This window comes from Brienomyrus brachyistius, chromosome 15 (assembly GCF_023856365.1).
Source record: "Brienomyrus brachyistius isolate T26 chromosome 15, BBRACH_0.4, whole genome shotgun sequence".
NCBI lineage: Eukaryota > Metazoa > Chordata > Actinopteri > Osteoglossiformes > Mormyridae > Brienomyrus > Brienomyrus brachyistius.
Genome location: NC_064547.1, coordinates 4,092,946 through 4,106,635, shown reverse-complemented (window position 1 = coordinate 4,106,635; position 13,690 = coordinate 4,092,946). Strand labels below are relative to the sequence as shown.

The following is a 13,690-nucleotide window of genomic DNA, read 5'->3' as shown; positions in this document are numbered from 1 at the left end:
AGGGCCGTTCAGCCAAGCGGAGCGTCTTCCTCGCCACCTGTTCTTTATTGGCTGCAGAGCATGACCAAATATGGGAGGGCTGCCTTGTGGTCTGACGCTCGCTAGCCAATGAGGACCCTCGCTTTCGTGTGTAACGCTGCAGGAATCTGTCTGGGCGGAGAGGGCGTGGCCAAAGAAAGACCGGGGGGCGTGGCCACGGGCGAGACCGGGGAGGGCGTGGCCATATAGCGGAGCAGTAGGGGGACAAACCGGCATTTGAAATCCCAATGTGTCAGGTACGGATTTAACATCCGAGTGGCCTGTGTTCGTGAAAACGGGGAGAATACGCTAGAAGGCGGGGGACGTCAGAAAAGGGCTCGACGAGGAAGCCGCCGAGGTTTTAGTGACCGTCTGCACACCCGGATTTGAGGATGCACTGTAAGTCTGTTACTTTGTTAAGCGAAAACTGGAATAATGTCGCAGAATCATAGATAGATGGAGAATGATTTACTGTAAAAATCTGGTTGCTTTTAGACCCGGCGACTTTGCAGCGTTATGCTTCAGGGAGGATGCTCACGTACCTCCTGCGTGTATCAATGCCGCGTGTTCCGAGTGAAATAAGAAAACACAGGAATATATTGGATATCATGCGTTGGTCGTATTATCACTGGGAGCGGGTTGAATTCGCGATCGCTCCAAACTGGATGCGCGGTGCGTGTTTAAAATGCCGGGGCGTGGCGCCAGGAAGCGGCGGACGTGTCCCTAGACCGGGCATGTGCTGGGGATGGCCGTCTCCTTACTGAATCGGAGCATCGGAGGGTTCAAATATGTCTCATCGTTTAGATTCACCTTCACAAATGCGGTATTTAGAAGCTACAGAGCATGCTGGCGAGCCGCGAAATGCACGGGGCGTGGCCTTTAGTTTTAATGCTGGGTTTTTAACCGCGCTGCCGCATCGTTAGTAGTACTGTATGTCAGCATATTTTTCCGGGTTTGTGCCTGGCAGACCAACATCATTAAATGATAAGCAGTATCCATGCACGTAGTGAGGCTCTCCGGCAGACACGGGATGGCACCGTTCCTCTCCTCAACACGGGGGGAGATCACAGCGATCAGCCGCTCAGGGATGCTGCGATCAGGATCGGGGGGGCTCCACTGTTACAATGGCAATAAAGTTGAATGCCTACCCCAAGGAATGGGTGGAGTGAAATATATGCAAGCCAGAATAACGTGTTCTCTTAATGTATGACAGGGATATTTACTGACTACATTATTTATGTTTAGAGGGAGCGGCAGGACAGCCAGATGACTGGGGTTATTTATTTGATTTGTTCTGCCTGCCCCTCCTCCTTAATGACTTACTTATAATGCGTTTTCCTTTACAACTGGTAACCCAGACTGAAATTCAGACACCACCAGTGTCTTGTAGTGGGGGTCTTCGTTTGGTTTTTTCATTCTTATAAAGTTGTTTTGCTGTGTGTTGCATCGTCTCCACCCACCATCATTGAAATCGAAAGTACCATTCTGAGCCGATGTAGGCTTAGAGGATATCTCAGTCAGCTTACAGCACCCTTGGCCTCGTAAATCAGTACGGGGGGGGGGGGGGGGGTATAGCAGACCTGTTTGAGCTGCTGAGGGGGAGGGGCATTTTACTGTTTCGGGAATAGCCGTAATGCTGGGTCGCATGAGTTTTTCTGTATTTCCCTGCCTGACGCAGCTGGTTCACCCCTGCTGCCCATCACATTTTATGCCGCAGCTGCAATCTGAGCATGAACAGTCTATCCACGCTAAATATCCCCCCGCATGAGGTCACCCACCCACAGTCCCAGCAAGCAACCCCCCCTCCCGCAGAGCACATGCTCTGCTGCTGGCCATCACACGCTCCTCTAGCCTCCACAGCTCCTGGCCCGCATCCTGGGATATTCCCACATTTTCACATTCCGCACAGTTTGCAAAAGTGGGGGGTGGCTGAATCAATATCTGAACGGCCATCTGGGGAATGCTGTTTGCTGTTGTTTTCGTGAGGGTGGGGGCAGGGCATGAAGGACCGTGTCACACAAGGGCTGGAACAGAGTGGTTCCTGGGAGATAAACGGGTTCATGGAGCCAAGGTGGAGAGTGGCAAGGTTAAGAACCACTCGGGGTGGGTGGGAGGGGGGCGTTGCGTCAAAGAAGGCCTTTGAGGTGATCCTGCCTGCTGAGTTTGGGGGTGTCACGCTAGGCAGCACCTGCTGCCATCAGAAGATGAGGACTGATGACGGCGAGGGGTCACGCTTAGCGGTGAGGATGTTCCGTGCCCCCCTCGCGTAGATGCCATGCCTCCCGCTCTTTCCATGATAGCCAGTGAGGACCTTTGTCCCATCTGCCCACATGCCAAATATCTGCAGGTCACTTGACACCGGGGTTGAAAGCCAGAAAAGCGATGTGTATAATATGGCAGCAGCACCCCTCTACTGCCCGCACAGCTAGGGCCGTCCAATCTTAATAACCTCTCGGTGCTCAGCCACTCAGATCCTGACACAAGCCTGCTGTCTCCCATCTGTGTGACCCCAGCACATATTCTTAACTCATGGCGATGTACTGCTAAGCTCTCTTATCAAAATGGGAGAAACAAGCAGAGCATGTTATTTTGCATAGTCTGGCAGCCTCTAGTGCGCTTTCACTAGTGATGCCTGTGCTCCATTTAAACCCAGGCAGCTTCCATGTATCCCAGAGCCCCCTGTGGAGTTTCTCGCTGTGTGATTCAAGCTTCAATGGATTTTTTTCCCCCCATTATGAATGAATGAGGCGAATACCCAGCGCCAAGCGTGTAGGATAAGTGTGACGGGGCCCCGGAGCGCCTCTGGGATCTGTGTAGGCCCATTGTGTGTCTGGGGTGGCAGGCTGGTCGCCGTGGCAGGTGCCTGTGCGGCCAGTGACTGGGCCTGTGTGCTCCTCCGCAGAGGCCGGCCTGCGCGGCCGGCTTGGGTGCCCTTTCCTCTGTAAACGTCTTTGTGTCCGAGCCCCCCTCCGCCGCCGCTCGCGTGCCTGGCAGCACTGCTGACGTATTCATTTCGTGTTTGTACCCCCCCTCCCCTCCTCCGTATCCCACCCACATCTCCGCAGTGACCGAGTTTGAGACCCCCGACATGTCGGCCACTGCGGTAATGCCCTCCTCCGTGGAGCTGGAAGCCCGCAGCACTGATGACATCATCGTGTCTCTAGATGACATCACCGTGGAGGCTAAGTAAGTCTAAATCACAATGAATTCAACTACATAATAATCAGGAAGGTAAAAAACAAAGTATAAAGCAATAATTGTTCAAGAGTAACCCTGTATTTTTGCTAATCTGAGTTAATTCCTCCCACAGCTGTATCCAGTTGTTGGCCAGTTTCTAGCTGGAATGCAGTGGATGTTCGTGTGTGTGTGCATGTGGGGGGGGGGTGATCCAGGCTTTGTTATGTGGTATTGAAGGATCTGGAACAGATGGCAGATGACAGATGTGGTTGACGGGGGTCATCACTGTCATTGTCTGTTATTCCTTCAGTGAGTCGTCAGAGGAGGAGGTGCTCTGTGAGATAGAAGAGAAAACGGGGGCCCTGGCCAGTATCAACCCCTCACCCCCTACGACCAGGCTAGAGGAAGTACAGACACAGCAAGGTGAGCCTTCATTATGATTGTAATTACTGTTGTATGACACACTTCAAAAGCTAATGTCTCAACATTCTCAACATTCTTCCCCCTAGAGGCACTGGGTCACTGGCATCGCCCCAGATAACCACTTACTGTGGTAGCCATGGTTTTTTTGGGGGGTTTCCCATTGACGTTTACAGGGGCTGCATAAACAGCCGATGCAAAACGTGGCCCAAAAATACCCAGATTTTCCACATTTTACAGGAAATGTAGCCAGGAGGGGGGGGGGGCTGCGAGTTATAGCAGCCTGGACAGACTTCCTGATTCCCCCCCCACCCCGCTCCCCTGACACTATGTTCAAACGCCCTTCACTTCCCGAGCACGAGTCAGCAGAAACCCATTCCCCCCCCCTCCCCCAGCGCTGACAGACACATATTTTTATATCTGGTGATGTGGAGTTTTCCTGTAGGTCCGTCCGTCGCTTTGAGTTTCTAAAGTAAGATTTATTTGGTTAGAAGGATGACAGAGAGGGTACAGCCTGCTGGAGTGAGATTCACCCCTTCGGGATGCATCAGAGAAAGACGTAATGAGAAAATGAAGTAAAAGTCATTTTGATAGATTCTGCACTACATCGTTAACGCAGGCTTATAAGATCACAAACTCCAGCAGATAAGGCCATGGCTTATTCCATATTGTATGATTATTATTATTGTTATTATTATTATTCCATTATCATGCCCCACGATATTTTATTGGGGTTTTCACTGCTCCATTTGTTTTATCAGTCAGATTGTGTAGAGAATAAAATTCTATTTCTTTACATTCTTTGGTGTGGTAAGATTGGGCCAAACCAGTGTGTAAAATGCAGAGCTCCCAGTACGGCTCTGCTATATTATAGGGGGATATTCCAAGGGACGAGGTTTTACGTGGCTGAAGGTGGGGCTGTTTACAAATAGGTCTCACTGGTCCACAAGTATCAGAGATGCTATGAGCTGACTGACGGCCATTTAACTGTTGGACCTACAGGACTTAACAAACAGGAAATGAACAGACAGGAGGCGGACAGGGAATAACCGAGGAGACTGTTATGTAAATGTAACGCGTTTGGTATTTCGTCACCCGTGATGGTCTTTTAAGAGCAGTGTGCTCCGCTGACCCTGTAAGGCTAGGCAGTCCGAGCGCGCCGTGACCTCTGTGAAATTTCCACCGCGCAGATGAACTTTGTCCTATTTGACAGTAAATAGGAGCCGGGTTTGGGACGGCAGGCTGGTGACGTGCTGCCCTGGTGTCTCAGTGTCCGAACGAGATGGGTCACTGTTCCAGCTGCCTTCTTCTGTTCACTTTTTTTTTTTTTTAACCAAGGTTATTTGTGACCTATATTTAAACAGGCCTGTGACCGTCCGCCATTAAATGCTATTTCAATTGACGGCAGGTTCTTGTAGACGAGCATGAAAACAAAATAAAAGCGATGGACATGGAATATGATTTTTTTTTATTGAGAATAAAGGGGTTTTCAAACCTGGAAATAGAAGATAGCTGGATGGGGAAGCCCCCCCCCCCTTTTGCTTTCCATGTGTGTCAGCTAGCTGGGGGGGGGCAGGATGGTTTCAGGCCTTTGTCCTGGTACTCTCCCTGATTGTTCTGACCTCCCACCACACGAGGGGGACATTGAAGGCGGGGGCACCTGGGGGCACGTGTGCATTTTCTCTGTGTGTGTGGGGGGGGGTGTATCTGACATCAGCAACTGGTGAGAATGAGGCTCCATACATAAATGGGGCCTGCCAAATCCACCCCCCCCCCCCCGCCACTCCCCCAGCACATGCTCTGCTGCTGGCTGTCACACGCTCCTCTAGCACAGGGTTCGGATGCCTGTCCGCCTCACACTGCAGCCTCCCCCAGAGTGGTGAGCCCTGGCTGCCAACCCCCCCTCCCTCGTTCTCTTCCATGTAGCTGCGGTGCAGATGGGTGGGGTGTTTGGAAGTTATTTACGTGCTTAAAGTATAAAAGCAGGGTTAGCTGTGGGTGGGGGGTGAAGGATCATTCCGTCACTCAGGCACATGGATCTTCAGGAGATCAGGACCGGATCCACCCACTCAGTCACCCGTCTCCCTCTCCCCTCCCCAGGCCACGTCCCACGGCCGGACTCCCTGGGCCTGGCCGCGTCCGAGTCGCCGCTGTGGACCTCCAGGGGCGACTGCGAGGTGAAGCTGAGGCTGGCGGAGTCGGGCCCGGCGGCAGAGCCCCCCGTCACCGTGAACCAGATGTTCAGGAAGGCGGTGGAGAGGTTCGGGAAGCACACGGCGCTGGGCTGGAAGGAGAGCGAGCAGTGGAGGACGGCCAGCTACGAGGAGTACTACCAGCTGTGCCGCACGGCCGCCAAGGGCCTCCTCAAGGTGAGCTTCCGGCCACGGCACGTAGGGGGCGCAAGATGCAAGGTCATAGACAGCCAACATGGATCCTACAGGCCAGGCACTGTCCTCTAGTGACTCCAGTAGCTGCCTTGGTAATGTATCAGGCTGAACAAAAGCACATTAATACGTCGTTAAGTCCGAACACCTGGTTGGATCCCTCACATGTCGCTCTGGCGATCGGCACGGCGACCTCTTTGGTCCGAGCGACCTCGGCCGTGCTGATAGGCTCTCGCCTTGCGTAATAAGAGCACCACCCTAAGAGGTGTATCGGTGACTCCAGGTGATAAATCTCCTGACCATGCTGCTCAATGTCAGCCCTGGATCATGCTGACATTCTTACATCAGCTAGGATCAACAGCGATAAGCAAATAAAATGATACACACCTCCGAATGCTAGCTGAGTGCCACCCTGTGACGGTGTTGTGTGAATGGCCAGACTTGGTTCTCAGTGGCGGTGTGATTATTGCGGAGCTGCCGCAGGCCACTGCACCCTTAAACACTGACTTGCAATATGTACACAGGCATCTGATGATTCTCTAAGCCTGCAGCCGCTTTCCAAACACGACAGCACGTCCCAAAGCAAACACCGCATGCATAACCGCCCATCCACACAGTGCCACTGCCCTAAAGGGAACCAGGCATTTTGATTGGTCATCACGATGGCCAGTGTAACTCTGAGACTGTGGGATGTGGTGGGCTGACTGTGGCAGGGGGTGGGGGGATTAGGATGAGAGGCAGGGGGTCGGAGTGTCCCGTGGCAGTTGTGGTGAGTCATGTGATGGCTCCCCCTCACTGACAAGGAGTCAGGGGGTTTTAATAGCACATGCTGAAGGACTGACTGGTCATGTAAGATGAGACTGAAATGACTTTGATCACTTTGTCTACTTATTTATGTATATTACTCAACTCTGGTTTTGCCGCCAAGGAAGACAAACATAAAAGAACATAGAAAGAAAGGAGAAGAACAATAGAAGATAAAGGGCACTGAATACAATGATATATATATAAATATATTCTGATACATTGGCTGAATAGTTCAGAATTTTTTTTTCTGTGGTATGCAGTTTGCATAATTAGTGTTTATTTTAATTATAATTAATTTAAGAATCCAGTTGGTGATTTACGGATAAAGGAAATGTGGGGTTGTGGTTCTGCTGAGGATACTGCTTCAGTAGAACATGGTTTGGGATTTAAGGTAGCTCAAAACCAACTGCAGGGACTGGAAATCTTCTTAAAAACGTTTGGGAGAAGGTTCTCCCAGCAAGGCGGCGATTCAGAAGTAGAATGGTTCAAAAACAAAACAGCGATTTTTACAATGACCCGTCAAAAGCTCTGATGTCATCCACACCGAGAATCCGAAAATGGCAGAACCACCCTAATGATCTGTTGAAAATCTGGCAAGAGAAGTAAGGGGGAAATCACTCGTGAACAGCTGTGTGAAGCTGGGCTTCCTTAATCCTGAAGACTTACAGCTGTTATTGGTGCTTCGGCTTAGTAATGTGTGTTTGTGTGTTGAATATTTATCCAAGCAACTTTGTTCTACGTTTTATTTCCTATAAAACAATCAGAGCAGTCTGGTCGTCATTAAGTACGCTGATTGCTTTGGCAAGGCGCTGTACCACCGTGTGGGGGCAGATGATCGGGGGGGGGTGTGGCTGAAGTGGGAGACACTTTACTAACAAGAAGAGAAAACCTAAGAGAGGCTGCGAAAGATAGACACCTTCGCAGACCGATGGTCCCACAAATCAGCGCCGCCCCCACAAACTGCTGATTTGACAGATGCCTCTTGAATTTGTTGACACACAAGGTCCGTGTGCGCGAGTCTTTGCCCCTCGACCTGACCGCAAGATTCTGTTCTGTTCTGTTGACAGCTGGGTCTGGAGCGGTACCATGGTGTCGGTATCCTGGGCTTCAACTCCCCGGAGTGGTTCATCACGGACATCGCTGCTATTTTGGCAGGGTGAGTACGCAGTACGGATTGGTGTTAAGTCAAGTCAAATTATTTTATATGGATTTAAACATAACACTAGTTAATCCAAACTGCTGCGCGTTTTATCAGACCCTACTATTTAATAAAATAAATAGTAAGATTCACTTGTAAGATTCAGTTTAAAGTAATCATGCATAATTAAAAAAAAGCATCACATGACAGCATCATGTGACAGCATCACGTGACGCAATTGAGACTGGGTCCTCCCCAGTGCTCAGAACACCCACCCATAGATGTAGACTGCCTCCCCGGTCATACGGTTGTTAATGGTGCCTGTGTCACAGCGGGTTTGCGGTGGGCATCTACACCACCAACTCCCCGGAGGCGTGCCAGTATGTGGCGGAGAACTGCCAGGCCAACATCTTGGTGGTGGAGAACCACAAGCAGCTGCAAAAGATCCTGCAGGTAAGGAGAGAGCGGATGGTACCTGCATCACTAATGTGAGCCTGAGCCAGATCCTGAACTCTGAGCAACGAACATATTCCAGTTTCAGTCTATGTCATGATTATAATTTGAGTTTAGTCAGTTTATATTTTGTATTTTGTTTGGATTATGTTTATTAGCTCTTACAGCCTACCATTTGTCGACATCGGCAGTACACTCTGATTTACTGATGAGTTTTTGTTACTGCACATTTGTTTCAGATTCAAGACAAGCTTCCACATCTGAAAGCCATAATTCAGTATAAGGATTCTCTGAAGGAAAAGAAACCAAATTTATACACGGTAGGTTATAGAGTATTATGGTTGGGGGTTGAAAAGATCTTAGTTAAACATATTATGTTTCGCAAAAATTATAAGAGAATTATGAATTATAATTTTATTACTTTTGTTATTATGAAAAACAACCAACACTAAGTCATTCTGTCAAGCCAGTAAATATTATGGTATGATTTTTATGGCTGTGAATGTTGAATGGTAAAAAGGCAGATAGTCTCATTGTCGGCCTTGATCATTTGTCTCTGGTTGGCTGATTCCATCTGGCGCAGTGGGCGGAGTTCATGGCCTTGGCACACGACGTGCCAGACCAGCAGCTGGATGACATCATCGCCAGTCAGAAGCCCAACCAGTGCTGCACCCTGATCTACACCTCGGGCACCACAGGGCAGCCCAAGGGTGTGATGTTAAGTCACGACAACGTGAGGCCCCATTCCTGTTCATGCTTGTAAATCTGGATTAAAGTTAAACCATTTTGAGTGTAAATGCAATTTGACTCTAATTCTGATTTAACTACTGTGGACACATTTAAATCCACCGTTGCTTGTTTGAGTCAGATCCTAATAGGTGTCAGTGTTAGTACTGCTAGTTGCACTGCCCCTGCCTGACCTCTTGGGGGCGCCCATCCTCCCGCAGCTGACATGGACAGCCTACTCCACGGGACAGAACCTGCGGCTGAGTGAGGCCGACGTGGCCCAGGAGGTGGTGGTCAGCTACCTGCCCCTGAGCCACATCGCCGCGCAGATGATTGACATCTGGCTCACCATGCAGGTCGGCGGCGCCACCTACTTTGCGCAGCCGGACGCCCTGAAGGTGAGCGGCATCCGCCATTGAGGGCCGAGTCCCCTCGTGGAACCGATTCGCACCCAGGGCCCCCTCCCACCCCTATCATCCTCTCCTCAAAACATTAAGCTGGACAAGGCAGCTCAGCTAGTGGGTAATAGAAGCATCTTTTCTGCAGAATCTCCACCATATTAAGTGGGCAGGACTGTGTGAGGGTCAGAGGGCAGCCAGCCCCATATATGCCCCCCCCCACCTCCCACCCCAAGGTGATTTTTGGAGGCCTGGATAAGTGGCCGCATGTCGACCTGCAGTCTGTCAAACCCAGATTCACAAGTGTTAAATTTAGCTAGGAGTCCATGTGGGGGGGGGGGGGTGACGTCGGCCTGAGGTGTGAGGAGGGGGGGTAGGGAGCGTGTGTAAATCCTTAACGGGACCACGTTAGTGTCTGGGGGGGCATTGCAGTGCAATGTGATCCTGTCAGCTGACTCCTTGTGACTGTCCTTTTTCCGTGTGACTTCTGAAGCCATGACCTGGGTGGTGTGTGAGATCACCCCCCCCCCCCCCAACCGGGGTTAACTTCGTGTCGCTGCTGTTCTGCAGGGTTCGCTGGTGAACACGATGCGGGACGTGCGACCCACAGCCTTCATGGGAGTCCCCAGGGTGTGGGAGAAGATGCAGGAGAAGATGAAGTCGGTGGGGGCCAAGTCATCCACCGTGCGCCGGAAGGTGGCCAGCTGGGCCAAGGGGGTGGGGCTCCAGACCAACCTGAGCCGGATGGAGGGGTACGGACACACGGCCCCACTGAGCGGTAATGCTGATATGCCCTGCTCGCTGCTCGCTCATTCTCATTCACTCCTTCCTGCCCCTCCCCTTACCCCCCACCTGCACGGACAGGGAGATGGCACGCACCCCCCTGAACTACCGGCTGGCCAAGAAGCTGGTGTTCCGGAAGGTCCGTAAGGCTCTGGGCCTGGACCGTTGCCGGAAGTGCTACACAGGCGCCGCCCCCATCACCAGGGACACACTGGAATTCTTCCTTAGCCTGGACATCCCTGTGCACGAACTGTACGGCATGAGCGAGTGCTCGGGCCCCCACACCATCTCCCTGCCCGAAGCCTTCCGCCTCACCAGGTACACCCCCCGCAAAACAGAGGCATTCAGGCTGAGTATCTGCAGTGATACTGCTGACTTGTTCTGGGAGGTTAGAGTGCCCCCTACTGGTCACGCAGACTCATTACAGCAGTTGAGTTCATGTTATAACCCAGAAGTGAGACTTATTGTATAATAAATACATTTGTGACTATTCTACCAAGGCCAGATTTGAACCAGTGACTTTCTGATCACAGGCACAGAGGCTTAGCATGCTGCCCCCTAATGGCAGGAAAAGCTGGTGCATTTTTAAACCCAAAAACTCGCACTGTGACGTAGCATCACCTTGACGATTCCCCGGGCTGAGGCAGGAGCAGGTTTGGCGCGATGCAAGCGGCCATCGTGCTCCCTCTGCTGTCCGGGTGTGAATCACGCTGGATCTGCCCCTCTCACTGGGCCTCGGGCTCAGAGGCTCCCTGTCGCTAAGGGGCAGTATGGCTTAGTGTGCTAAGCCTCAGTGCCTGTCATTGGAAGGTCGCTGCTTGGAGCCGCGGAATTGTCGCGTGTCTGTGGGCCCTTGAGCGAGGCCCCTAACCCCCACCTCCAGGGGTGCTGCTACGGGCGGCTGTCACCTACATATGTGTCTGTGGCATGGAGAGCAAGATGGAGTCGGCAAAAAGAGAATTGCCCACAAGGGGGTCAGTGCTTAATGACAGATCTCTTGCACACACATCACTGAGTCTCTGACCACCCCCCCGACAGCTGTGGGAAAGTCCTCCAGGGCTGCGAGACCAAGATCTCGAACCCAGACAGTGAGGGGAACGGCGAGATCTGCTTCTGGGGCCGCCACGTCTTCATGGGCTACCTCAACATGCCCGAGAAGATGGAGGAGGCGCTGGACGCGGAGGGCTGGCTGCGCTCTGGGGACCTGGGCAAGCACGACGCCGAAGGCTTCCTCTACATCACCGGCCGCATCAAGGGTGAGCCGAGGGCCGCGGCTCGGGGCTGGGGGCCCAGAGCTCAGGGCTGGGGGTCCGGGGTCTCACTCCCTGTGCGTCTTGCAGAGCTGATCATCACGGCCGGGGGCGAGAACATCCCCCCAGTGCCCATCGAGGACGCGGTGAAAGAGGCCATGCCACTGATCAGCAACGCTATGCTCATTGGTGATAAGAGGAAGTTCCTCTCGATGCTGCTCACCGTCAAGGTAATGACACCATCTATCTTTCCCATCTTTGGGGTGAAGTCTTGGGCTGAATCGCATGTGGGGCATGTTTGCTACAAAGTTTCGCAATTTGCTATCCTACTCAAATGCCTCGGATTGAGCGTGAAATCGTGTTCCACTTCATGACGACGGGTCATGAATAGCATCATGTAAATACTGGTGACATTCTGTAAGCTTGCCTACAAGTGCACCTACTGCCATCTGGTGGCCAACCGTCATACTTTTCACCCCTTTGATTTTCCGGCTGTGACTGTTTAAATCAACGTTACGGACACTGACCCATTTGCGCCCCTAGTGCCGGGTGAACGGCGACACGGGCATCCCGGAGGACGAGCTGACGGAGGAGGCGGTGGAGGAGTGCCGTAAACTGGGCAGCAGTGCCACCCGGGTATCCCAGATAGCTGGCGGGAGCGACCGGCTCATTCACGGCGCCATCCAGGAGTGCATCAACCGCGTCAATGAGAAGGCGGTCTCCAATGCTCAGCGCATTCAGAAGTGGACTGTGCTGGACCAGGACTTCTCTGTCATGGGTGGAGAGCTGGGTACAAAGCCGCCTCTGAGCCGAGGGGATAAGAGGCCCCACGTTTTCAAAATAATGACAGAAAATATCGTGAAATCTCCAAAAAACCGGCCTGTTGCGATTTATGTTACTTCTCTTCGAACTCAGGCCCGACCATGAAGCTGAAACGACCAGTGGTAATGAAGATGTACAAGGAGCACATCGAGAATTTCTACACGGAAGCGGTGACCCCCACCACCCCCGATAACCCTCTGCCCCCCAAATAAGGCTCTGCAGAGGGCCCGGGTTCCAGGGGCCGGACGGGCAGGGGGACGCAGTGAAGAGACCCAGAGGTCAGAGAAGCAGTGGTTCCCGGCCGGAGAGCTCAGTCGTGCTTAACACCACCTTGGGAAGTTCTGATTGTAAATGTTTCCGTTTGTGTGGTTGTTGTACATAATGAACTAAGACCCTTGGGGGGGAAAAAACTATTAAATTGTTCTCATGTTTTTACGATATTTATAAGCTGATTGTTATTAATATCATTGTAATTATTACTACTGTGATGAAGTACAATAATTCCGTAATTGTACTATTTACTCTGCAAAACCATATGAAAATCCAAAGTGGAATTTGAAGGAGTTTTCATGAAATGGAATTCCTGTCAAATTGTCAGGGTTCTTTTTTTGTATTTTGTTTCGGTTAATTTTATTTATTCCTTCGATGTTGCCAAAGTTACAAAGAGGCCAGGGCATGTTAGGTTTCTCAGTGGATTGTGGAAAATCCTCGGTTTTCTCGCCATGTGACTTAAAGACGTGAAAAAGCGTGAAAGAGCTCTGAAGCGAGCTGTCGTTTTAGCGTAGCGGTTTGTTCTTTTGCTTGTAGGTATAATTCCCCATGTGTTCATGCAGGAGAACTGCCTTCTCCAGATTTGTCTGTGACGGCTGGTCCTGAATGTTCTTGCATAATTGTATCTTGACAGTGAAGCTTCGATTCCTTTAAAAATGTCTTAATTCAGCCATATCGTATCACGTTAACACCCATAGAATCAACAGTGTGTTTATAATATAATGAAATGCATATATTAGTGTCACACTGTGGATTTTAGATTTCACTACTCCGGGTACGTAACCAAAAACCCATTTAAAAACTATTGCATGGAGTAACCAAGACCAAGCTCAGATAATCCCGATCGTCTCTGCTGTTCTAATGCTACCCGTAGGGTGAAGGAATTCAGGCAGTCGGGCTCCGATCTGATCCTTTTCATTGTTGGGCGACTGATGTATCGATTGTGACTGAAGCTGTGAGCAGAGTTGGGCTTCAGCTCTGGGTCTGCAGCAAGCAATTTCTATTAAAAGTGAAAACGCTGACTGAAAATCAAGCTCTTTGTTC

General features: G+C 51.2%; 1 protein-coding gene across 1 annotated transcript; it reads left to right on the top strand.

Annotated features, from left to right (window-relative positions):
* Positions 1-230: 230 nt before the first annotated feature.
* Positions 231-13,679, top strand: acsbg2 (acyl-CoA synthetase bubblegum family member 2). The gene is made up of 15 exons (XM_048977018.1): positions 231-417; positions 3,084-3,204; positions 3,506-3,618; positions 5,716-5,984; positions 7,874-7,962; positions 8,277-8,397; positions 8,637-8,717; positions 8,981-9,130; positions 9,345-9,521; positions 10,092-10,273; positions 10,386-10,622; positions 11,343-11,560; positions 11,645-11,784; positions 12,098-12,344; positions 12,470-13,679. Exons 1-15 carry the CDS (start codon positions 411-413, stop codon positions 12,586-12,588), a joined length of 2,271 nt encoding a protein of 756 aa, XP_048832975.1. The 5' UTR covers positions 231-410; the 3' UTR covers positions 12,589-13,679.
* The last annotated feature ends 11 nt before the right edge of the window (positions 13,680-13,690 follow it).